At 37.9% G+C, this 27,881-nt stretch overlaps 1 protein-coding gene across 1 annotated transcript in view; it reads right to left on the reverse strand.

Moving 5' to 3' along the window:
• Positions 1-231: 231 nt before the first annotated feature.
• Positions 232-27,881, reverse strand: part of LOC128639043 (NXPE family member 4-like) — a 203,956-nt gene continuing 176,306 nt past the window's right edge. The window contains exon 4 of the mRNA XM_053691184.1: positions 232-764. Coding sequence (XP_053547159.1) covers positions 232-764 — 533 coding nt within the window. The remainder of the gene's footprint in view (positions 765-27,881) is intronic.

The following is a 27,881-nucleotide window of genomic DNA, read 5'->3' on the forward strand; positions in this document are numbered from 1 at the left end:
CCTATCATTCCACTTGATGCCGGGATAAGAAGACTACTGGACAAGTTTGGTCTGATAGAGGAATATCCCACGAGCATTACAGTCATCTTCTGGTAAATAATCATAATGAAAACAATCAATCCAAAGGCAATTATCAGAGAATATTAGTACAAGAAAATAGAAACAATAATATGGACAAAATGGAATTATATTTAAGGCTTGGGGTATATAAACAATATTTTACAGTGTCCATTAACAAATGTAAGTCATCAGCATGTCAACTTCATTCTTATAGTATTCTTCTGGTGGGTGAAGATTATTGGAATCAAATGCGATTGTCATATCCCACCCATTGACAAAGCCAACATTGAGATCTTTAAACACAGACTCCAAAATTCTGTAATGAATATACCCATGGAAATCACCTTTTGATTCATAAACATCAATTTCTCCATTGTTCTCAGTCTTAATGATTACTTTGGTTTGAGGACTTCTATGGAAGAGTCTTTCCAATGCATGTCTAATGTTGAAGAGTCTCCTGATGTAGTGATGGATGGGATGAGATCTAAAATGTATCCCAATGTGTAGTGCAATGATTGTATGTTGGTTACCTCCAATTAGGTCAATTTCACGAGGGATAGTGCGGTCTTCTCTACAAGAATGGTATGAACTACTAACAAATGGTTGTGCATGTCTTTTCCATAAGATTTTCATATTCCTCTTTAGGTCAATGCCTAAAAGTGGCTTTGCCCATCCATCTCCATATAAGTTTAGCATTGTCATATCTTAAAAGAAATAAAAAAAAAAATAATCACAGATATTTATTAGGACATGTGCATATATTTTCAGACTTATGCTAAAATTCACAGAGATTTACAATTTCAATTTTCTGTATTCATCAGACATACAATAAATGAGCCATCAATTTAAAGAGTCAAAAAATAAATGCAACAAAAATTGCTTGATTTGTTATGTGGTTAAACGCATTACTCTAGGTGGGAAAGGTTTTCCTAGAGAAGGGTATTACACTATTCACTAAAAATTCACCAACATTTTTGTTAGTTGGTCGATTACTGTGCAAGTCATTAAGTATGTCAATTTCACTTTTGCACTTGGATAATCATAACTTCAAATGGGGATGGCTGAAATGTTATAAATTGCCCTGCCTGTCAGTTTTATTTAATGATAGGTCAACTTGCTGTTTGCTTGCATTATCAGTGCCATGTAAACATTACTAGACTCCTGCATGTAAAATAGATCACTAGGAACACATTAAAGTAGAGAAACAAATTACAGTAAACTGACGCTTTGAAACTATTGTTGCACCTCTATGCTCTGAAAATGTTTCCTATAGGAAATAAAGGGTTTACAGACTTGTTAAGAAACAAATTCCAAATGACCCAATTGGAGAATATCAAATGAAACAAAATAACATAATTTATGTAAGAACTTACCAGATAAATTAATTTATTTAATATTGGCAAGAGTCCATGAGCTAGTAACGTATGGGATATACAATCCTACCAGGAGGGGCAAAGTTTCCCAAACCTCAAAATGCCTATAAATGCACCCCTCACCACACCCACAATTCAGTTTATGAATAGCCAAGTAGTGGGGTGATAAAATAAGAAGTAAAAAAAAGCATACAAAAAGAGGAACTGGAAATAAAATTGTGCTTTTTATACAAAAATCATTATCACCATAAAAAAGGGTGGGCCTCATGGACTCTTGTCAATATGAAAGAAATGAATTTATCAGGTAAGTTCTAACATAAATTATGTTTTATTTCATGTAATTGGCAAGAGTCCATGAGCTTGTGACGTATGGGATAGAAACACCCAAGATGTGGGAGACCACAGAAGAGTCACTAGAAAGGGAGGGATAAAATAAAAACAGCTATTTCCACTGAAAAAATTAAAAGTCTTTCTTATAAATTTCACATAAATTTCAAGAAAAAACCTTAAATCATAAGCAGAAGAATCAAACTGAGACAGCTGCCTGAAGAACTTTTCTACCAAAGACTGCTTCAGAAGAAGCAAATACATCAAAATTGTAAAATTTAGTAAATGTATGAAAAGAAGACCAAGTTGCTGCTTTGCAAATCTGATCAACCAAAGCTTTGTTCTTAAAAGCCCAAGAAGTGGTGACTGATCTAGTAGAATGAGCTGTAATTCTCTGAGGGGGAGACTGTCCCGCCTCCAGATAAGCCTTGTGAAACAAAAGCTTTAACCAAGATGCCAAAGAAATGACAGAGGCTTTCTGACCTTTCCTAAGAACAGAAAAAAACAACAGACTAGAAGTTTTCCTGAAATCTTTAGTAGCTTTGACATAATATTTCAAAGCTCTTACAACATCCAAAAAATGTGAAGATCTTTCAAGAGTATTCTTGGGATTAGGACACAAGGAAGGAACAACAATTTCCCTGCTAATGTTGTTAGAATTCACAACCTTAGGGAGAAATTTAAAGGAAGTCTGCAAAACAGCCTTATCCTGATGGAAAATCAGAAAAAAAGACTCACAAGAGAGAGCAGACAATTAAGAAACTCTTCTAGCAGAAGAGATAGCCTAAAGAAACAACACTTTCCTAGTTTAATATCTAAAGAATGCATAGGCTCAAAAGGAGGAGCCTGCAAAGCCTTCAAAACAAAATTAAGACTCCAACGAGGAGAGATTGATTTAAAAACAGGCTTGATATGAACCAAAGCCTGAACAAAACAATGAATATCAGGAAGTTTAGCAATCTTTCTATGAAATAAAACAGAAAGAGCAGAGATTTGTCCCTTCAAGGTACTTGCAGACAAACCTTTATCCAAACCATCCTGGGGAAACTGTAAAATTCTAGAAATCCTAAAAGAATGCCAAGAGAATTTATGAGAAAAACACCATAAAATATAAGTTTTCCAAACCTGATAATACATTTTCCTTGAAACAGACTTACGAGCCTGCAGCATAGTATTAATCACTGAGTCATAGAAACCTCTATGACTAAGTACTAAGCGTTCAATTTCCATACCTTCAAATTTAGTGATTTGAGATCCTAAAGGATAAACGGCCCTTGAGACAGAAGGTCCGGCCTTAAAGGAAGTGGCCAAGGTTGGCAACTGGACATCCGGACAAGATCAGCATACCAAAACCTGTTAGGCCATGCTGGTGCTATCAGAAACACATGCAATTTTTCCAATATGATCTTGGAGATCACCCTTGGAAGAAGAAGTAGAGGCGGAAAAATGAGGATCCCTGGACTTGGAAAGGTACCTGGGAAGCTTCTTGTTTAGATGGGAAGCCATCAGATCTATTTCAGGAAGACCCCACATCTGTACAATTTGACAAAATACATCTGGATGGAGAGACCACTCCCCCGGATGTAAAGACTGATGACTGAGATAATCCGCTTCCCAATTGTCTACACCTAGGATATGTATTGCCGAAATTACACAGGAGTTGGACATATGCCACAGTTGTGATATTGTCTGTCTGAAAATGAATGAATAATTCTCTCTTTAATAGGCATGAAGAGCCCTGGAAATAGCACAGAGTTCTAAAATATTGATTGTAACCTCGCCTCTTGAGGATTCCAAATTCCCTGTGCTGTCAGAGACCCTCAGAAAACTCCCCAACCTGTGAGACTTGCATCTGTTGAAATCACAGTCCAGGCAGGATGAACAAAAGAGGCCCCTTGAATAATCCAATAATGGACTAACCACCAAGACAGAGTGAGTTGAATGTTGGGATTTAAGTATATCAACTGTGATATCCGAGTATAATCCCTGCACCATTAATTCAGCATGCAAAACTGCAGAGGTCTCATATGAAAATGAGCAAAGGGATTCGTGTCCGATGCTGCAGTCATGAAACCTAAAAACTTCCATGCACATAGCCACTGAAGGGAATGATCGAGACTGAAGGTTTTGACAGGCAGAAACCAATTTCATTTGTCTCATGTCTGTTAGATTCAGTGTCCACGACTCTGTCTTTATCTGGAAACCTAAAAAGGTGAGAAATCAAGGAACTCTTTTTTAAAATTGATCCTCCAACCATGTCTTTGAAGAAACAACACAAGTTGATTCATGTGAGATTCTGCTAAATGAAAAGACTGAGCCAGTACCAAGATATCGTCCAAATAAGAAAACACTGCAATACCCTGCTCTCTGATTATAGATAGAAGGGCAATTAGAACCTTTAAAAAGATTCTTGGAGCTGTTGGTAGGCCAAATGGAAGAGCAACAAACTGGTAATGCTTGTCTAGAAAAGAGAATCTCAGAAACCTATAGTGGTCTGGATGAATCGGTATATGAAGATATGCATCCTCTAAGTCTATTGAGGTAATGTAATGATAACCTTGCTGAACAAAAGGCAGAATAGTCCTTATAGTCACCATCTTGATCTAGAACTGCTCTGAAAGAATTTTCCTTCTTCGGGACAATGAATATATTTGAATTAAAACCCAGACTCTGTTTAAGAATTGTAACTAGTACAATTACTACTGAAAGCTCTAGGTCTGAAACACACTTCAGAAAAGCCTGAGCTTTCACAGGATTTGTTGGAACGTGAGAAAGAAAAAATCTTCTCACAGGAGGTCTTATTCTGAAACCTATTCGATACTCCTGAGAGACAATACTGAATGGAAACTGCCCAAACGTCTTGAAATAATTTCAATCTGCCCCCCATCTGCAGAACTGGATCGAGGGCCACACCTTCATGCAGTCTTGGGGGCTGGCTTTGGTTTCTTGTAAGGCTTGGATTTATTCCAACTCGAGGGTGGTTTCCAATTGGAACCAGAGACTTTAGGGGAAAGAAGTGGTTTTCTGTTCTCTATTCTGATGAAAGGAACTAAACTGATTAGAAGCTTTAGATTTGTCTTTAGACTTTTTATCTTGAGGCAAAAAAACTCCCTTCCCCCCAATAATAGTGGATATAATAGAATCCAACTGGGAACCAAAAAATTATTACCCTGGGATGATAGAGATAGTAACCTAGATTTAGATACCATGTCAGCATTCCATGATTTGAGCCGTAAAGCTCTTCTAGCTAAAATAGCCAAAGACATAGATTTAACATTAATCTTGATGATATCAAAAATAGCATCACAGATAAAATGATTAGCATGTTGAAATAAACAAACAATGCTATGCAAATTAGAGTCTTTTTCCCGTTGTACTAAGCTATTCAACCAAAAAGCTGATAAAGCCGCAACATCAGCCATAGAAATGGCAGGTCTGAGCGTATAGCCAGAATGCAAATAAGAGCAAACAGATAATCCCAAAAAGTATGTATATATATATATATATATATATATATATATATATATATATATATATATATATATATATAAAAAGTTACACTTTATTTGTTATCCATTTAAAACAGTATACAGAAATAGAATAAAAATGAAAAGATTGGTCTAACACGTTTCAGCTAACTTGTTGCCATATTCATAGACTCTATCTAGTAACATCTTACCTCGCATTATATAGGTTTCTAATTACAATTCAATCATATGCATCTGTTTTGTTTTTAGTTTAACCCATTATATTCCAAAATGGCATCAATGATTCTTATTTAGCTGCAAACTATGTACTCTATAACTAAACTATAATGAATGAAAGAATATAACAAAACTAAACAAAAATACCACTAACTAGTAATGTTACATACCTATATAGGCAATATATATTAATTATTATATACATAGATAGAAATTAATATATAGTAAAGTAAAACTATTGTTAGTGCAGCTCCATAATGCATATCTTTTAACAATATTATCAAGTCAAAACTTTTCAATTTCAAATAATACATTTCCTGTGTATCTACTTAGTTATTAACAATATATAATTTTTCGATGGTACACAATTTGTAAAAAATGTTCCACAAGAGATAAACATACATTTATTTATTTGGTCCTGCATATGTGATATTTTAAATCTTTAACAATAGTTAAATTATAATTTTTCTCTCCTGTAATGTACATGTATTAATACTAAAATCTATATATCTTGTATATTGATGTATTCTTTTCAATACAGTAATAGTTATATGATTATAGATTCTTGGTACTCATTTCCAAAAATTTACAAGATAATATTCAGAATTATAGACTAAGGGGACTTGAGTTTTCAGTCTGAAAATCCAGTAGACTTCTTGTCTATCTAGGATTTGTGATTTATCTCCTCCTCTAATGGGGGTCTTGATTGCTTATACTATGTTCCATCTAAAGGAGTCTGCTATCTGATTGTGTTCATAAATAAAGTGTCTGCTAAGAGCTGAACATGGGACATTACTTTTAATGTCTCCTAAATGTTCTCTTATACGTCTTCTTGCTTCACGAGTGGTGAGGCCCACGTATTGACCCTTACATAGCTTACATTCAACTAAGTATATAACATAGCATGAACTACAGTTCACACATCCCTGTACGTTAAAGATTTCTCCTGTTACATGTGATCTGAACGTGCTGGTTACATTATGGTACTCACGCGCTTTGCAGTGATTAATACCACATCTATAGCTACCATTATGCTTTAACCAGGAGCTGTCAGTGGTGTGTTGTTTTTTGCTTTTTAGCATACTTGGTGACAACATATTTGCCAGCGTATTATTTTTAGAATAGACAAATTTACATCTATTATTAATCACCTTTTTAAGATATCATCCCCATATAAGATAGGGAGATATTTTTTTACAATGCTACAAATCTCATTATATTGATTAGAATATTTGGTGATAAACATTGATCTTGTGTCTATTCTTTTCTTCTTTCTATTTATTAACAGTTCTTATCGCTTGTATTTATCTATTTCCTTTTTGGTTTTGAGATTTGTATTTCTCTGATAACCTCTATTTATCAGACGTTTAACTAGATCTTCACTTTCTTTACAATAATCTGCCTCTTTTAACCCCTTAATGACCACAGCACTTTTCCATTTTCTGTCCGTTTGGGACCAAGGCTATTTTTACATTTTTGCGGTGTTTGTGTTTAGCTGTAATTTTCCTCTTGCTCATTTACTGTACCCACACATATTATATACCGTTTTCTCGCCATTAAATGGACTTTCTAAAGATACCATTATTTTCATCATATCTTATCATTTACTATAAAAAAAATGATAAAATATGAGGAAAAATGGAAAAAAACACACTTTTTCTAACTTTGACCCCCAAAATCTGTTACATATCTACAACCACCAAAAAACACCCATGCTAAATAGTTTCTAAATTTTGTCCTGAGTTTAGAAATACCCAATGTTTACATGTTCTTTGCTTTTTTTGCAAGTTATAGGGCAATAAGTACAAGTAGCACTTTGCTATTTCCAAACCACTTTTTTCCAAAATTAGCGCTAGTTACTTTGGGACACTGATATCTGTCAGGAATCCCTGAATATCCCTTGACATGTATATATTTTTTTTAGTAGACATCCCAAAGTATTGATCTAGGCCATTTTTGTATATTTCATGCCACCATTTCACCGCCAAATGCGATCAAATACAAAAAATCGTTCACTTTTTCACAAACTTTTTCACAAACTTTCGATTTCTCACTGAAATTATTTACAAACAACTTGTGCAATTATGGCATAAATGGTTGTAAATACTTCTCTGGGATCCCCTTTGTTCAGAAATAGCAGACATATATGGCTTTGGCGTTGCTTTTTGGTAATTAGAAGGCCGCTAAATGCCACTGCGCACCACAAGTGTATTATGCCCAGCAGTTAAGGGGTTAATTAGGGAGCTTTTAGGGAGCTTGTAGGGTTAATTTTAGCTTTAGTGTAGTGTAGTAGACAACCCCAAGTATTGATCTAGGCACATTTTGGTATATTTAATGCCACCATTTCACCGCCAAATGCGATTAAATTAAGAAAAACTTAAAATGTTTCACAATTTTAGGTTTCTCACTGAAATCATTTACAAACAGCTTGTGCAATTATGGCACAAATGGTTGTAAATGCTTGTCTGGGATCCCCTTTGTTCAGAAATAGCAGACATATATGACTTTGGCGTTGCTTTCTGGTAATTAGAAGGCCGCTAAATCCTGTTGCGCCTCACACGTGTATTATGGCTAGCAGTGAAGGGGTTAATTAGGGAGTTTGTAGGGAGCTTGCAGGGTTAATTTTAGCTTTAGTGTAGAGATCAGCCTCCCATCTGACACATCCCACCCCCTGATCCCTCCCAAACAGCTCCCTTCCCTCCCCCACCCCACAATTGTCCCCGCCATCTTAAGTACTGGCAGAAAGTCTGCCAGTACTAAAATAAAAGGGTTTTAAAAAAAAAAAAAAAAAATTTTTTAGCATATTTACATATGCTACTGTGTAGGATCCCCCCCTTAGCCCCCAACCTCCCTGATCCCCCCCAAAACCGCTCTCTAAACCTCCCCTCTGCCTTATTGGGGGCCATCTTGGGTACTGGCAGCTGTCTGCCAGTACCCAGTTTACAATAAAAAGTGCTTTTTTTTGTTTGTTTGTTTTTTTTCTGTAGTGTAGCTTCCCCCCCCCCCCACACAGAAAAACCCCCACCACCTTGCTGATCGTTTTTTTTTTACATTTTGTCATTTTTTTAATATTTTTTATTTCCATCATTTTCTGTAGTGTAGCGGTTCCCACCCGCTCCCTCCCCGTGCACGCGCCCGCCCCCACCCTCCCGTGCACGCGTGCGCACCGTGCGCGCCCCCAGCCACCCCCGCCCACGATCCCGCCCCCCTTCACATCAACAGGGCCATCGATGGCCGCCACCCGCCTCCCGGTCCGGCTCCCACCCACCAACGCAGTAAGCCACCGATCTCCGGTGCAGAGAGGGCCACAGAGTGGCTCTCTCTGCACCGGATGGCTTAAAAAGGTTATTGCAGGATGCCTCCATATCGAGGCATCACTGCAATAACCGGAAAGCATCTGGAAGCGAGCAGGATCGCTTCCAGCTGCTTTCCACACTGAGGACGTGCAGGGTACGTTCTCAGGCGTTAACTGCCTTTTTTCTGAGGACGTACCCTGCACGTCCTCAGTCGTTAAGGGGTTAAACAGTTTCTTTTTACTCGCATCATCTGTCCTTTTATGAGTCCCTTGAATACATGTTTAGGGTGACTGCTGGTAGCATATAGCAAAGCATTTCCTGCAATCGGTTTGCGACATAAACTTGAATTAACACATCTGCCAGAAGTTTCCCCAGTCAGTGTAATATCAAGAAAATTAATTCTTTCTTTGTGCCATTTTTTAGTGAATCTGAAATTCATACATTCATTTGCTTTAATTTCATTGGCTTCCCAAATCATTATAAGGTCATCAATAAATCTTTTATATTGAATTATATGTTTATAATTTTCTTCAAACCAAACCATCACTAAATTAGCATATGAGGGAGCAAAGCGTGCCCCCATCGCCGTTCCTTGTTTTTGTACATAATGGTTATCTTCAAAACTGAAGCTATTGTGTTCAAGAAGAAATGTAATTATTTTAAGTATGTATCATTTAAAGTTGATATCTAATTTTATATCACCACCCAGGTAATATTCTACCGCTTTTAAGCCGATAGTATGGGGGATTGATGAATACAATGATATAGCATCTATAGTTAACCAACTAAAACTTTCTTTTCATTCTTGTTCTTTAACTATATTGAGTATATGAGTGGTATCTCTTACATAGCTGTTAAGAGCAAAGACATAGGGCTGTACGATATCATCTACCCATTCAGACAGATGTTCAAGTAGAGAAACATTTCCTGAGACAATCGGTCTTCCTTTAATGTCTGTTAAACCTTTGTGTGTTTTGGGGAAAAATCAGTTCCTGAGGCTGAACCCTCCTCATCAGTAAAATCTTGTCTATCTATTGCAAAACTTTCTTTCTGTTTTGTCTATTTCTCTTATAGTGTGATTTACCTGTAGAGGTAATTTCACTTTTAAATTGATTTATATTTTTATCAGATATCGGATTTAAAGCTATATTTTTCTGAGCTAAAGTCTGTATAAAGAATGCCAAGTTTGGGGATTTGTTCACTATGTTGGAGGACTTTAAATTAAAGGAACTAAGACTATGCATGGATAATTGGACTTTTTTTTTTTATATATTCTTTTATTGAGGTTTTGCAAGAAGACAAAAAGTAAAGTAACATATACAGTAGATGGTACATATTATAAATAACAACTGCCTGTCACAAAGCACAACACAAATCAATTTTTAAAAGAAAAATTTGACAGACGTAAAAATTATCCCACCATTAACTGAAACCTCCATTTTAGATATACAGTTTTTGTATATGTGACCAGTTATCCGGCCACTCATGGACCCTTAGATATAGGCAAGATAACCGTTGAAATATGGTGGTCTTAGTGAAGACCCTACTGGGTCTTATGACACTTTCAAGGGAAATATTCAGCGGGTAAATACTGCTTGAAATGAAGTGGTCAAACATGGACCATAGGTGAACAACATCCAAAATATGACTGTATAGAATAACATTATATAATAAAAAATGGGATGTGGGGGGGGGGAAGGTTATCAAATGGAATACAAAAGTTTACCCGGTGTGGGAGTAGCAATCTTAATAAAACTGAATGGAGATAGGCCTAAAGAACATGGGCTAGCTTAATTCAAACAAGTAATGCCAGATGTAGGTGTATATATACATATAAAACATAAGTGATTAGCATGAAGTAATGAGCATTACCTATAAATATAACTTACTTTCAGCATATGTACATCTGCCAGAAGGAATACTATCTGCATGTTGTAGGTCTTTATCTGATAAAAGTACTAAGCTGGTTCCCATATCTCCCAACTAAATCCTATGTACCCTTTCCTCGCAGCGTGACCTCATCTACTACTATGTGACCCGTCAAATCTTATTCTGCAAATATATCAGCTATATGTTAGAGAGGTGAGTAAAATATGTGAGGTATAATAAGTAGTCCTGGGTATCTATATCAACTACTTGTCGCTTCAGGTTTACAAAATGAGTGATCATACTATAGAAGAGATGCTCTAAACCATTTGATAGCAAACATCGCCATTGCAGTACACACGTGCATAGCTTAGAGAAGGAAAGAAAGCTTACCAATATGTACAGAGATAAGGGCAGCTACAATATTTACAAATAAGCAAGTTCCAAATCACAAATTTATAGCGATGCATACAATGAACTGTCCCCCAGATCCTCTCTGTAAATATACCTACTACTGAGTGAGAATTTCTCTTATACCATCAGACTGGCATTCAGTTAGAACTAGCATCCATTACCGTTAACTACCACAGCTCCCATCCCCTCCCTGGCGGCAAAGGAAAGGCGAGGCTCCATGTCTCTGTATATACCATACATGAGTAAAGAAAACACAGTACCACTTGATGCAATTTTAGATATATCTCCCTCCGACTGTAGAATAAAATATATGTGCCCTCACTGAATAGCAATTGTTGCCTCCCTTTTTATCTAAATAGAAAAACATAAATCATATTCCGCTTATGAGTAGAGTGTATACATAAACATAGGGGAGGAAGCAAGTACAGCCTGAAAACTTAAAGCACAATAGCAGGTATGCATAATAATTAGCTAATAACGTCATAGTAGTTCAACAAACGTCAAGGCAAGAGTACAAAAAGAATCCATGTAAATGACACAAAGAGAAAAAGAAAACCTCTTCAAGTAGGACAATAAGTCAGTTTTAAAGTTCCAATTTTAGCGGAGCATCACAGTGTGCAGAGATACATGCAGCATATATCTAACCTATTCCAGATTTAGTGAAGCGGGAAGTAGATATCACAACTGTTTGCAGCTTCTGGCCTCTCAAATAACTCGTCAGGGGTAAGTCACACTCGGCACCAATTAAGGATGGGCTCGCAAGCCACATTTTCTGCAGACCATACAAATCATTAATGAGAGACATCCAGAGTGTCCAGTCTCTATCGACCCATTCTCCATGTCTCTTGTAACAGTTGTGGATAGTTCCCGGCACGCGCCCGTAGGGACCGGCCGCATCCCACCAGAGCACGTCCAGGCATGGGCAAGTAAGTTGCAGCTGGACACAGGGAATCGGATTGTAAGGTAAAGATTTTTGTAGAAGCTTCCATCCGACAGTGGGAGTAGGGCTAATCTGTGCACACCTATCTTCTCTGGAGTATGGCGATCTGTCAACGCTGGACAATGATGTTTCACTATCCACCAATTTAGCTGTGGCTCTGATCTCCAGCTCTCTGCTCGCCTCCATCTCTTGTATTGGAGGGTGCAGTACGATTGGCATCCCTATATTCAGCCCTGCAGATGTGGCGACATAAAATGTGGATAGGGTAGCGCTATCTTGTAAGCCCACGAGTACTCCTTGGGACCGTGAGACTCTGGAAAACTGTGTAGGTCCAGTAATACTATTTTGGTCCTGCAGAGTTATACTAGCCTCCAGACCAGAGCTAATGTGAAGTAGAGTGGGATCCTCCGATATACTGTTTGGTTTGGTTATGAAATCTTGCTCAGACACCTCCCTCTGCTTCTCTTGTAAAAGGAGTTTTTCTGTGCGCATCGGATGTTTTATATTGTCCCACCTGTCTTGTAACCGGATCACTGGCTGTTTCATAATCAACCTTAGGCTGGCAGATAAGTTCTCAAAGCTGGCAGTCAATTGTATATTGAACTCCCACAGGGCCCCATAAATATCTGTAGAAACTATCTCCATGTCTGCCTCTGTAGCTTTAGTAGGCCTCATGGGCCTGCGTGTTTCCTAGTTGAAAATGCCGAGTATGTTGAACAGCTGAAATACAATTACAGCAAAGCGATTTACAAGAAATGTAAGAACAGTCCTGCTTGTTCAGGTTTAAGTTTGGGGCAAATTACATTAAGAATACTGCAATTTGCAGTTATTTTATAGAAACTGGATGGAATGATATCCTTACAGAGTGCTCCATTAGACTAATGGGACTATTGATTAAATATAAGAATGTACAATTGCAAAGGTTGAAAGATGATATTTGTAATTTGCAAAATGAGATGAGTAAATATAAAAACGATGTTAAATATGAAAAGTTTGATACCATACTTCACGAGACAATTGAAGCAACTAAGAAAAATATTATGAATACCAAGTTTTCTAAATATCAGAGAGACAGCAAAGACTATGACAATAAGACTGTATATATATGGCGTAGAAGGTTTAGAAGGGTTTTACAAACAGCTCAGAAAAATAGTGCTACAAATCCGATATCTGATAAAATTATAAATCAATTTAAAAGTGAAATTACCTCTACAGGTAAATCACACTATAAGAGAAATAGACAAAACAGAAAGAAAGTAAGTTTTGCAATAGATAGACAAGATTTTACTGATGAGGAGGGTTCAGCCTCAGGAACTGATTTTTCAGTCTCTGATGGTAGCTCAGTATCTGACTGGGAAACCAGATCTGAAGAACATACTGAAAGTAGTATTAAATCAGTTTCTGATACTGAAATACACAATGAAGGTGGTCGTATAGAAAAGATACAATCAGGTTTCATAGAACAAGGTGCAAGACCTAAAGAAAATATTAAGGAAAATAAAAAAGGACAAACTGAGGTTTTTCAAGAGGGAACAAATACCCCAAAAGGAGGAGGTCAACTAACTATTCTGAAACAGCAGAGAAACCTAGAGAAAAAACAGGAAAGATACTCTTTAAGGGAGAACAAAAACAATTGGAAATATGTTTAAATACTGTGATTAATATATCTTCATATCGTCTGAGTGAGACTGAATTAAAAGTTCTGAGTTATGGGCTACATTTTTGTCCTTCTAAAGATTTTGGTCTCTTTCAGATGATTTTAGATATAAATAAGTTCTCTAACTTTAAAAAAAAAACATTTTTTCAAAGAGAATTTTCATATAGAAATGAGTCAAAATCAAATAGTGGAAAGTAATGCAAATAAAATTACTGATATTAGCTTTCAGGATGTATGTGCTCGTAATGATTTGGAACAACTATTAACTGAAGGAGAAAATCCTATAAACAATGAAAGTTTAAAAGCTAAAGACATAGGGCGCGATCCGATATAGATCGTAGTTTGCGGCACAAGCGAGGGAACCCCCGCCGCCCGTAGTTTCAGCTCGCAACTCGAGCTATTCAATATACCCCGCCGGCAATTGCTAAAGTGCCGTAAGTCGGATAAACCAGCGATGTCCAGAAATCTGAATAAGTACAAATTTCTGGAGTCGCCAGTGACTTACGGCACTTTAGAAACTGCCGGCGCCTACAAAACCTGACTAAGTTATTAAATCTCCCGTACTGTCTAACACTCCTCCCAAACATAGCCCGACACGTATACCCCTCTATCCGCTATCCCCCCTCACTCTCCTAATAATAAAAAATGTATTAACCTCTAAACCGCCACCTACATTAACTACCCCCTAATGTGAGCCCCTTACACCGCCGCCACCTACATTAACTACCCCCTAATGTGAGCTCCTACCCCGCCGCCAGCTACATTAACTACCCCCTAATGTGAGCTCCTACCCCGCCGCCACCTACATTAACTACCCCCTAATGTGAGCTCCTACCCCGCCGCCAGCTATATTAAAATTATTAACCCCTAATCTAATCCCCCTACCCCGCTGCCAGCTATATTAAAATTATTAACCCTAATTTAATCCCCCTATACCGCCGCCACCTATATTAAATTAATTAACCCCTAAAATACTAAACTATCCCTACCACTAAACCTAAGTCTAACCCTACAAATAGCCCTGAAAAGGGCTTTTTGCATGGCATTACCCCAAAGTAAACAGCTCTATTGCCAGCCCTTAAAAGGGCTTTTTGATCGGAACAGCCAATAGAATGCAAGCTCAATCTGATTGGCTGATTGGATCAGCCAATCGGATTGAACTTGAATCTGATTGGCTGATTGAATCAGCCAATCAGATTTTCTTACCTTAATTCCGATTGGCTGATAGAATCCTATCAGCCAATCGGAATTCAACAGACGCCATCTTGGATGATGTCATTTAAAGGAAACTTCATTCGTCTTTCAGTCGTCGGGCAAGCTGGATGTTCTGCGTCGGAGGTCCGAAGAAAGAAGATTGAAGATGCCGCTTGGAGGAAAACTTCACCCCGATGGAGGACCTCTTCTTTGCCGCTTGGATGAAGACATCGCCGGGATGGAAGACTTCTTCTTTGCCGCTTGGATGAAGACATCGCCGGATGGAAGACTTCTTCTATGCCGCTTGGATGAAGACATCGCCCGGATTGGATGAAGAGTTCGGCCCGGCTGGGTGAAGATGACTCAAGGTAGGGAGATCTTCTGGGGCTTAGTGTTAGTTTTTTTTTAAGGGGGGTTTGGGTGGGTTTAGAGTAGGGGTATGTAGGTGGTGGGTTTTAATGTTGAGGGGTGGTATTGTGTTTTTTTTTACAGGCACAAGAGCTGATTACTTTGGGGCATGCCCCGCAAAAAGCCCTTTTAAGGGCTGGTAAAAGAGCTGGTTAATTTTTAATTTAGAATAGGGTAGGGCATTTTTTTATTTTGGGGGGCTTTATTATTTTATTAGGGGGCTTATAATAGCTGTAATTAGCTTAACATTCTTGTAATCTTTTTATATTTTTTGTAATTTAGTGTTTGTTTTTTTGTAATTTAGTTTAGTGTATTTAATTGTATTTTAGTTTAGATATTTGTAGTTTATTTAATTTATTGATAGTGTAGGTGTATTTGTAACTTAGGTTAGGATTTATTTTACAGGTAAATTGGTAATTATTTTAACAAGGTAGCTATTAAATAGTTATTAACTATTTAATAGCTATTGTACCTAGTTAAAATAAATACCAAGTTACCTGTAAAATGAATATAAACCCTAAAATAGCTACAATGCAATTATTAATTATATTGTAGCTATCTTAGGGTTTATTTATAGGTAAGTATTTAGATTTAAATAGGAATATTTTAATTAATAATATTAATATTAATTAGATGAATTTTAATAAGAATTTAGTTAGGGGTGTTAGAGTTACATAGGGTTATTATACTTAATATATATATATAATATAATAACTATGGCCTAGATTTAGAGTTCGGCGGTAGCCGTGAAAACCAGCGTTAGAGGCTCCTAACGCTGGTTTTGGCCGCCCGCTGGTATTTGGAGTCAGTGATTAAAGGGTCTAACGCTCACTTTACAGCCGCGACTTTTCCATACCGCAGATCCCCTTACGTCAATTGCGTATCCTATCTTTTCAATGCGATCTTCCTAACGCCGGTATTTAGAGTCGTTTCTGAAGTGAGCGTTAGAGCTCTAACGACAAAACTCCAGCCGCCGGAAAATAGCAGTAGTTAAGAGCTTTCTGGGCTAACGCCGGTTCATAAAGCTCTTAACTACTGTACCCTAAAGTACACTAACACCCATAAACTACCTATGTACCCCTAAACCGAGGTCCCCCCACATCGCCGCCACTCGATTAAAATTTTTTAACCCCTAATCTGCCGACCGCCACCTACGTTATACTTATGTACCCCTAATCTGCTGCCCCTAACCCCGCCGACCCCTGTATTACATTTATTAACCCCTAACCTGCCCCCCACAACGTCGCCGCCAGCTACTTAAAATAATTAACCCCTAATCTTCCGACCGCAAAGCGCCGCCACCTACGTTATCCCTATGTACCCCTAATCTGCTGCCCCTAACACCGCCGACCCCTATATTATATTTATTAACCCCTAATCTGCCCCCCTCAATGTCGCCGACACCTGCCTACACTTATTAGCCCCTAATCTGCCGAGCGGACCGCACCGCTACTGTAATAAAGTTATTAACCCCTAACCCGCCTCACTAACCCTATAATAAATAGTATTAACCCCTAATCTGCCCTCCCTAACATCGCCGACACCTAACTTCAATTATTAACCCCTAATCTGCCGACCGGAGCTCATCGCTACTATAATAAATGGATTAACCCCTAAAGCTAAGTCTAACCCTAACACTAACACCCCCCTAACTTAAATATAATTTACATCTAACGAAATTAATTAACTCTTATTAAATAAATGATTCCTATTTAAAGCTAAATACTTACCTGTAAAATAAATCCTAATATAGCTACAATATAAATTATAATTATATTATAGCTATTTTAGGATTAATATTTATTTTACAGGCAACTTTGTAATTATTTTAACCAGGTACAATATCTATTAAATAGTTAATAACTATTTAATATTTACCTAGTTAAAATAATAACAAATTTACCTGTAAAATAAATCCTAACCTAAGATATAATTAAACCTAACACTACCCTATCAATAAATTAATTAAATAAACTACCTACAATTAACCTAACACTACACTATCAATAAATAAATTAAATACAATTGCTACAAATAACTACAATTACATAAACTAACTAAAGTACAAAAAATACAGCCAATCAGATTGAGCTCGCATTCTATTGGCTGATCGGAACAGCCAATAGAATGCGAGCTCAATCTGATTGGCTGATTGGATCAGCCAATCGGATTGAACTTTATTCTGATTGGCTGATTCCATTAGCCAATCAGAATATTCCTACCTTAATTCCGATTGGCTGATAGAATCCTATCAGCCAATCGGAATTCAAGGGACGCCATCTTGGATGACGTCCCTTAAAGGAACCGTCATTCGTCGGGAGACAACGGAAGAAGAGGATGGATCCGCGTCGCCTGCTTCAAGATGGACCCGCTCCGCACCGGATGGAAGAAGATCGAAGATGCCGCTTGGAGAAGATGTTTGCCGGTCCGGATGTCCTCTTCTTGCCGGATAGGAGGAAGACTTTGGAGCCTCTTCTGGACCTCTTCAGCCACCGGATGATGGATCGCCAACCCCCGCTTGGGTTGGATGAAGATGTTGGAGCCAGGACGGATCGGTGATACCTGGATGGTGAAGACAAGGTAGGAAGATCTTCAGGGGCTTAGTGTTAGGTTTATTTAAGGGGGGTTTGGGTTAGATTAGGGGTATGTGGGTGGTGGGTTGTAATGTTGGGGGGGGTATTGTATGTGTTTTTTTTACAGGCAAAAGAGCTGAAATTCTTGGGGCATGCCCCGCAAAGGGCCCTGTTCAGGGCTGGTAAGGTAAAAGAGCTTTTAACTTTTTTAATTTAGAATAGGGTAGGGAATTTTTTATTTTGGGGGGGCTTTGTTATTTTATTAGGGGGCTTAGAGTAGGTGTAATTAGTTTAAAATTGTTGTAATATTATTCTTATGTTTGTAAATATTTTTTTATTTTTTGTAACTTAGTTCTTTTTTATTTTTTGTACTTTAGTTAGTTTATTTCATTGTATTTATTTGTAGGAATTTTATTTAATTAATTTATTGATAGTGTAGTGTTAGGTTAATTGTAGGTAATTGTAGGTATTTTATTTAATTAATTTATTGATAGGGTAGTGTTAGGTTTAATTATATCTTAGGTTAGGATTTATTTTACAGGTAAATTTGTTATTATTTTAACTAGGTAACTATTAAATAGCTATTGTACCTGGTTAAAATAATTACCAAGTTGACTGTAAAATAAATATTAATCCTAAAATAGCTATAATATAATTATAATTTATATTGTAGCTATATTAGGATGTATTTTACAGGTAAGTATTTAGCTTTAAATAGGAATAATTAATTTAATAAGAGTTAATTTATTTCGTTAGATGTAAATTATATTTAAGTTAGGGGGGTGTTAGTGTTAGGGTTAGACTTAGCTTTAGGGGTTAATCCATTTATCATAGTAGCGGTGAGCTCCGGTCGTCAGATTAGGGGTTAATAATTGAAGTTAGGTGTCGGCGATGTTAGGGAGGGCAGATTAGGGGTTAATACTATTTATGATAGGGTTAGTGAGGCGGGTTAGGGGTTAATAACTTTATTATAGTAGCGCTCAGGTCCGCTCTGCAAATTAGGGGTTAATAAGTGTAGGCAGGTGTCGGCGACGTTGTGGGGGGCAGATTAGGGGTTAATAAATATAATATAGGGGTCGGCGGTGTTAGGGGCAGCAGATTAGGGGTACATAGGGATAACGTAGGTTGCGGCGGTTTACGGAGCGGCAGATTAGGGGTTAAAAAAAATATGCAGGGGTCAGCGATAGTGGGAGCGGCAGATTAGGGGTTAATAAGTGTAAGGTTAGGGGTGTTTAGACTCGGGGTACATGTTAGAGTGTTAGGTGCAGACGTAGGAAGTGTTTCCCCATAGGAAACAATGGGGCTGCGTTAGGAGCTGAATGCTGCTTTTTTGCAGGTGTTAGGTTTTTTTTCAGCTCAAACAGCCCCATTGTTTCCTATGGGAGAATCGTGCACGAGCACGTTTTTGAGGCTGGCCGCGTCCATAAGCAACTCTGGTATCGAGAGTTGCATTTGCGGTAAAAATGCTCTACGCTCCTTTTTTGGAGCCTAACGCAGCATTTGTTTGAACTCTCGAGACCAGAGTTAAATTTATGGTGCGGCCAGAAAAAAGCCCGCGGAGCGTTAACAGCCCTTCTACCGCAAAACTCCAAATCTAGGCCTATATTAACTATATTAACCCTAATATAATTAGGGTTAATATAGTTAATATATATAATATAATAACTATATTAACTATATTAACCTTAATATAATTAGGGTTAATATAGTTAATATAGGTGGCGGCGGTGTAGGGGGATTAGATTAGGGGGTAATATAGTTAATATAGGTGGCGGCGGTGTAGGGGGATTAGATTAGGGGTTAATACATTTATTATAGGTGGCGGCGGTATAGGGGGATTTAGATTATAGGCAAAAGAGCTGATTACTTTGTGACAATGCCCCGCCAAAAGCCCTTTTAAGGGCTGGTAAAAGAGCTGATTACTTTGGGGCAAAGCCCGCTAAAAGCCCTTTTAAGGGCTGGCAATAGAGCTGTTTAATTTGGGGTAATGCCACGCAAAAAGCCCTTTTCAGGGCTATTTGTAGGGTTAGACTTAGGTTTAGTGGTAGGGATAGTTTAGTATTTTAGGGGTTAATTAATTTAATATAGGTGGCGGCGGTATAGGGGGATTAGATTAGGGGTTAATAATTTAAAATAGGTTGCGGTGGTATAGGGGGATAAGATTAGGGGTTAATAATTTAATATAGGTGGCGGCGGTATAGTGGGATTAGATTAGGGGTTAATAATTTTAATATAGCTGGCAGTGGGGTAGGAGCTCACATTAGGGGGTAGTTAATGTAGGTGGCGGCGGTGTAAGGGGCTCACATTAGGGGGTAGGTAATGTAGATGGCGGCGGGGTAGGGGCTCACATTAGGGGGTAGGTAATGTAGATGGCGGCGGTGTAGGGGCTCACATTAGGGGTAGTTAATGTAGGTGGCGGCGGTGTAAGGGGCTCACATTAGGGGGTAGGTAATGTAGATGGCGGCGGGGTAGGGGCTCACATTAGGGGGTAGGTAATGTAGATGGCGGCGGTGTAGGGGCTCACATTAGGGGGTTATACATTTAATGTAGGTGGCGGCGGGGTCCGGGAGCGGCGGTTTAGGGGTTAAATACTTTATTAGGGATTGCGGTGGGGGATCACGGTTGACAGGTAGATAGACATTGCGCATGCGTTAGGTGTTAGGTTTAATTTAGCAGTTCGCGGTTGACAGGTAGATAGACATTGTGCATGCGTTAGGTGTTAGGTTTTATTTTGCAGCTAGTTTAGGGAGTTACGGTGCTCCAATAGACAGCGTAAGGCTTACTACGCCTGCAATTTGTGGCGAGGCGAAAATGGAGTAAGATTTCTCCATTTTCGTCACGTAAGTCCTTACGCTGTATATTGGATACCAAACTGCGCTGGTTTGGTATACCTGTCTATAGGCCAAAAAACTATGTCCGAAGGCAGAAATATACGAGCGTAACTTCTTGGTTACACCGTATATGTGATACCAAACCAGCGCAAAATTTGGCATCGCCGGCTTTTTCGGGTGACGCATCATATCAGATCGAGGCCATAGGTTTCAGATGTAAGTCTAATTTTTACCCCATGCAGTCTAGGGGAAAATTTGGAATTATTCCAAAAAAGAATAGATGAATATCTGACAGATCTGAGTAAGCAAATACCTGGAAAGAAGAAAACTAATAATTTGACTAAAAAGGAAAAGGATGCCCTCAGAGCTCTAAAAAGTAATAAGGATATTGTTATTAAGAGAGCAGACAAGGGCAGTAGCATTGTTGTTTGTAATAAAACATGGTATGTAACTGAAGCTAAGAGGCAATTAGAGGAAGCCAATGTCTATATGAAAGTTTCTTACAATCCACGTATAGACTTCCAAAGACAATTGTTCAAGTTACTGAATGAGGGAAAAAAATTGTTTTATTGATGTACCTACATTTGATTATTTATATGTTAAACATCCCAGAACTGCTGTGTTTTATCATCTACCCAAAACACACAAAGGTTTAACAGACATTAAAGGAAGACCGATTGTCTCAAGAAATGGTTCTCTACTTGAACATCTGTCTGAATGGGTAGATGATATCGTACAGCCCTATGTCTTTGCTCTTAACAGCTATGTAAGAGATACCACTCATATACTCAATATATTTGAAGAACAAGAATGGAAAGAAAGTTTTAGTTGGTTAACTATAGATGCTATATCATTGTATTCATCAATCCCCCATACTATCGGCTTACAAGCGGTAGAATATTACCTGGGTGGTGATATAAAATTAGATACCAAATTTAAACGATACATACTTAAAATAATTACATTTCTTCTTGAACACAATAGCTTCAGTTTTGAAGATAACCATTATGTACAAAAACAAGGGACGGGATGGGGGCACGCTTTGCTCCCTCATATGCTAATTTAGTGATGGGTTGGTTTGAAGAAAATTATATTTACAATGATAATAATCCATTTCAGAAACATATAATTCAATATAAAAGATTTATTGATGACCTTTTAATGCAGAGCTTTCCAAACTTTTCATGTTGGTGACACACTTTTTAGACCCACATCATTTTGTGACACAGTAATTCAGTTGTACTGGCAAACCGGAGGTTAAACTAAATTGTTTTAAGAGATACGGACACATACATAAATGATATAATAACAAAATGTATTTACAAGTAACAGTAAGTATGTGCAAGAATTAAAAAAAAAATAACACCAATAGCTACTAACTATTTTAATGGGTTGTATGAGGTTGAAGGGATGAACAGTTTCTGAATGTTTGGTGGAATATTAGATAAAGACACGCGCATTTCATCATCAAGCATTTTTAAGCTTCCCATTCCTATCCATATATCAAGAGCAGGAGCAGCAATGCACTACTGGGAGCTAGTTGCAAAAAAAACCCCACTGACTTCAGCTCAGCGCTTAAGTTGCCGCCCTGAGAGCTTGGTGAGTCCGACTGACTACTGCAGTGCCCACCCTGCAAACACACTGCTGTCCCACTCACTTACTACACGTGCAGTCACGGGCCAATTAAGGAGACTACACGTGCAGTCAGGAGCCAACGTGCCAATGGGAATAGTTTCAGTTCCCACTGATCTGCGTCAATAGTTTAAGATGATCTGTGACATCCTAGGTATCAATCACGTCAACCATATGATATGCGTAGCAGGCAGGCGGAAAGTCAGAAACCAAAAAAAACTAAATTTTATTAAATTTGTGCTGAAGCAGGGACACACCTACACACTGCTGCCGACACACTAGTGTGTCCCGACACACAGTTTGGAAAGCACTGTTTTAATGATTTGGGAAGCCAATGAAATTAAAGCAAATGAATTTATGAATTTCCTTAACACAAATTTTATGGGTCTCAGATTTACTAAAGAATGGCACAAAGAAAGAATTAATTTTCTTGATATTACACTGACTGGGGAAACTGCTGGAAGATGTGTTAATTCAAGTTTATATCACAAATCAATGGATATAAATTTGTCTATTCTAAAAATAATACGCTGGCAAATATGTTGTCACCAAGTATGCTAAAAAGCAAAAAACAACACACCACTGACAGCTCCTGGTTAAAGCATAATGGTAGCTATAGATGTGGTATTAATCACTGCAAAGCGCGTGAGTACCATAATGTAACCATTACGTTCAGATCACATGTAACAGGAGAAATCTTTAACGTACAGGGATGTGTGAACTGTAGTTCATGCTATGTTATATACTTAGTTGAATGTAAGCTATGTAAGGGTCAATGCGTGGGCCTCACCACTCGTGAAGCAAGAACACATATAAGAGAATATTTAGGAGACATTAAAAATAATGTCCCATGTTCCATGTTCTTAGCAGACACTTTATTTATGAACACAATAAGATAGCAGACTCCTTTAGATGGAACATAGTGGAAGCAATCAAGACCCCCATTAGAGGAGGAGATAAATCACAAATCCTAGGTAGACAAGAAGTCTACTGGATTTTCAGACTGAAAACTCAAGTCCCCTTAGGCTATAATTCTGAATATTATCTTGTAAATTTTTGGAAATGAGTACCAAGAATCTATAATCATATAACTATTACTGTATTGAAAAGAATACATAAATATACAAGATATATAGATTTTAGTATTAATACATGTACATTAAAGGAGAGAAAAATTACAATTTAACTATTGTTAAAGATTTAAAATATCACATATGCAGGACCAAATAAATAAATGTATGTTTATCTCTTGTGGAACATTTTTACAAATTGTGTACCATCGAAAAATTATACATTGTTAATAACTTAGTAGATACACAGGAAATTATTTTTTTTAAATTGAAAAGTTTTGACTTGATAATATTGTTAAAAGATATGCATTATGGAACTGAACTAACAATAGTTTTATATAGTTTTCTATAGTTGTATATAATAATTAATATATATTGCCTATATAGGTATGTAACATTACTAGTTAGCGGTATCTTTGTTTATTTTTGTTTTATTCTTTCATTCATTATAGTTTAGTTATAGAGTACATAGTTTGCAGCTAAATAAGAACCATTCATGCCATTTTGGAAAATAATGGGTTAAACTAAAAATGAAACATATGCATATGATTGAATTGTAATTAGAGACCTATATAATGAGAGGTAATATGTTACTAGATAGGGTCTATGAATACAGCAATAGGTTTTCCGAAACGCGTTAAACCGATCTTTTAATTTTTATTCTATTTCTGTATACTGTTTTAAATGGATAATGAATAAAGTATAATTTTTTATATATATACATACTTTTTGGGACTGTTTGCTCTTATATCTTATTAGGGGCAATGAGGAGCCCCGTAGTTCTTGTTCCTGTATGTTACGGCTAGAGTAAATTGTAGATACACAGTATAGAGCCTGGATTGGAAGCCAAAAGGTAGCTGTGTGTGGAAACGAAGATACGTGTTGTCCACGTCATATCCGGATAGAAGTCCTGCACTCATGAGTGGTAACACCTGAGTGGAGAGAGGTGGATGGTCGCATCTTTAGCATGGTCTTCGTCCTCTCAGAATCCTGGTCAACCGTCCCTGGATAAAGTGGCTGTGTCCGCCCGTTGCTTTAAGTTAACAAGGGGTATTGTTGCGTAGCAGGTGAAGCTGATAACGGACTGAGTTCTGTTTCCTATCGCTTGAATCTGCATGACTCTGCTTACATAGACTATACTACACGCGTTATTTTTCTTTTTCCTTATTTCTAGAATGCAAATAAGCTTTCCTTAGATAAGATTCAGTCTTCCTATCTAAAGGATCCTTAAAAGAGGTACTATATTCTATAGGAATAGTAGTACGTTTAGCAAGAATAAAAATAGCCCCATCAACCTTAAGGACTTTTTTCCAAAACTCTAATTTAGCCACTGGCAAAGGTTACAACTTTTTAAACCTTGAAGAAGGAACAAAAGAAGTACCAGGCTTAGACTATTCCTTAGCAAACACATCAGAAATAGCATCAGGAACAGGAATAACTTCATGAGTAGTCACAGGAGGTTTATAGACAGAATTTAAATGTTTACTGGATTTATTATCAAGAGGACCAGACTCCTCAATATCCAAAGTTATCAACACTTCTTTTAACAAAGAATGAATATACTCAATCTTAAAAAGATAAGATGGGGGGCAGAGCTAGCTGTGGAGCCGAGCAGACGAAGGTATTGAGAGCTTCTGCTCTAATAACATAATAAAGTGCTTCCAATTGCTCTGAAACATAGCACTTTGAAAAATAACTTGGTTGTGAAGTGTTCCTGAACACATACTGAGCATTCCCAAGCCTCATGTGTCCAACAATTTTGGAAGTGGAACCTAGCTGCCTGTTGAAATCCAGACAACGTCTAAATCATCTCTTGCTTCCCTGCATCATCCTATAAAGGAGATCACATTGTTGACTATCTTGGATTTAGTGGACAAATTCTTGGTGACCCTGCCCTTGGTGGCGATCTCTGACAGCAGCTTATAAAGAGGCGCGAATGCCGCCATTGAAAGAGCTCCACCTCAGGCATCGCGATCCATGTGAGAGTAAAAGGCCAACTACCATTACCACCACCATCGGACCCTCCCTAAGTCAGGATGGAAAGATTCTACGCCACTATTTCTATGCTACTGACAGAGTTAGAGCAAAAGGCAGACAGGGGATTCAAGGATCTCATAGACACTGTGGGAAACTGCCACGCAGAGGATCCCACTGAAAATGTTGTTCTTCAGGAGACTTACCCAACTGCAGATCATCCAGACCCACATCTGCTCCTAGCAACGCATTTGGAGACCTCTCACATGCCCTGGTTAATCTCAGGTCTACAATGAGCTGGCAACATTATGGAAGTTCCTACACAAAATGATCTGCTGGCTTCAATGGATATAGTTACTTCCAGAGTGAAGTCAATGTCACTTCAGCTCACTCTTGTGGTGCCTAGCTGTGGGAATGTGTCCAACTCCTGCGGCTGGGTTTTGGCCTCTGTTCGCAGTTTCTACCTTTATGGAGTAGGTACCTGGTCGGAGGAGAGAAGGAGAAGCCCCCCGGTTGCTCTCACAAACATTCCTATCTATGGGGTCAACTTCGAATGGGATAACTACCCCATCATATATGGATCTCTCGAAGGCACAGAGCAGTTGGATTATACAAAAGCTCAGACACTAGATACGTTCTACCACCACGTGTTGATTCTGGGAGAGCTTTCATGTCAGACCCGTGAGTAGAGGCTGACCTTCATCTTTTTAACACCTATAACCCACAAGTCTGGTATTGGCTAGACCTCAGGGACATGAGGCATGCAGCTTAGTTCAATGTTAACTTTCCTTGTTATCCAACTTATGATGTTTGTAGTATTTCTCTTCTATGTAGGAAACACATGTTTAGGATATTTACTACCTTAAGTGTATAGCGCATGAGTATTTGTATATAATTCAGTCTTACAGCTTATATGAATATAAATACCACCTACCAAAATACACATTCATAATGGATCCTGCAATATGGTAAAATAACCTGCCTTTCTCACAGGTGAGCTGGACGCCTTGTTTAAAATTTTGCCATGTGGCTTCATACATAGTTACCATAACAGCTTCATTATTAGTTTGTAGACAGTTTTATGATATATATATATCTTTTTCCATTTTTCTTTTTGCTGCCTACAAACCTTATTGAGCCCTAATGTCACCACATCACTTAATAACACTGTAAAGTGAGTACTATGTCCAGAAATAGAGTATTTCTTCTCTTTATAGCTAGTCTTACACATAGCCCCCACCTCCACAATTAGTCGCAGATAGCTTCAAGACTTTACCTTTTATATAGTTAAAAGCTAGCATGTTAATGCATAGGAATGAGCCCATTTGGTATTTTTGAATCGCCTTTTTTTTTTTTTTTTTTTTTTTTTTTTTTTTAAGCAATAGCTGTATATTTCGGTGGACCCAGTCAACAATCTCATGTGTGAGAATTCTCTGGCAAACTTTAATATACTCTTGACTTCCGGAGTCACACAGTTTTACACAAACATATATATTATACACTCCCTAAAATGTAATTACTGCCTGCATTTTCACTTATACTGTGATGACTTTCCATATTAACTAGCCTACAGTAGGACAGGATATATATAGGGGCTTATTGAGTGGTTGTTCTCTGCTTTGATTTTAGGTTTTTTATATGTCATTCCATATAATTTCAGGAATAGGGCAATGGTTACTATTGCTACTTAAAACGCACAGGTATACAATGCCTCCTATCGGCTAATGAGTGGGGGCTACTGATAGGTTCACGTTGCACATTCCCTTGCATCTTTATGCAACTCATAAAAAGGTTGGACATACAGGCTCTCCCATATAATAGTGCCGAAACCATACTGCTTTAGAATACAAATATTTCTATATAAGGTTAGTGTGTAGCCTTACACACATATATAAGCTGTAAAATTCACTCATCCCTTCTGGGTTCCTAGCCTGTTACACATTGGAAAAACACCTCACCTTTAGACGCCCTACATATCGTGTAGTGTGGTTAGTGACTCTTTATCATAAGCCATAATCCACTCTGAGTCTCATTATTGCTTTAGACTTACACATGGGAGCATTTATGTATGCTACCCCCTGGTAGAGCGATGTAACCTGCTGCTGTAGTAGCCCACAGTCTCAAGTTCTCACATGGCTGATGGGTAAGGACAGTCTGATATTCTCATATTTATGTTTATGACATTTTTTCAATGTGGTGGCCAAAAACATTTGAAGAAAGTTAGTACCTGAGTCTAAGTTACCTAGCGTGCTCGGTATTGTATCCCTGGATCTGTGACCAGGACCCCAGAGCAAAATCATCCACCCTATTTAACCCACTACTAGATCCTTATCATGTTGCAATGGCCCAGTTGCTACACATTAGATGGAGCATTACCTACCACACTTTACCAAAACCAGACACTATTACTCTCCCACAGGTCCTTCATCTCCATCATCCATAACAGATTAGCCCTATCATAATAAGCATGTTGTCCAAATTAGACTTAGTCCTTCTCTTTTCAGTAATGTAGCTATAACATTTAGAGTTTCCCAGATCTTAGAACATATTCTACCATATGAG

Source organism: Bombina bombina, chromosome 8 (assembly GCF_027579735.1).
Source record: "Bombina bombina isolate aBomBom1 chromosome 8, aBomBom1.pri, whole genome shotgun sequence".
In the NCBI taxonomy this organism is placed as follows: domain Eukaryota; kingdom Metazoa; phylum Chordata; class Amphibia; order Anura; family Bombinatoridae; genus Bombina; species Bombina bombina.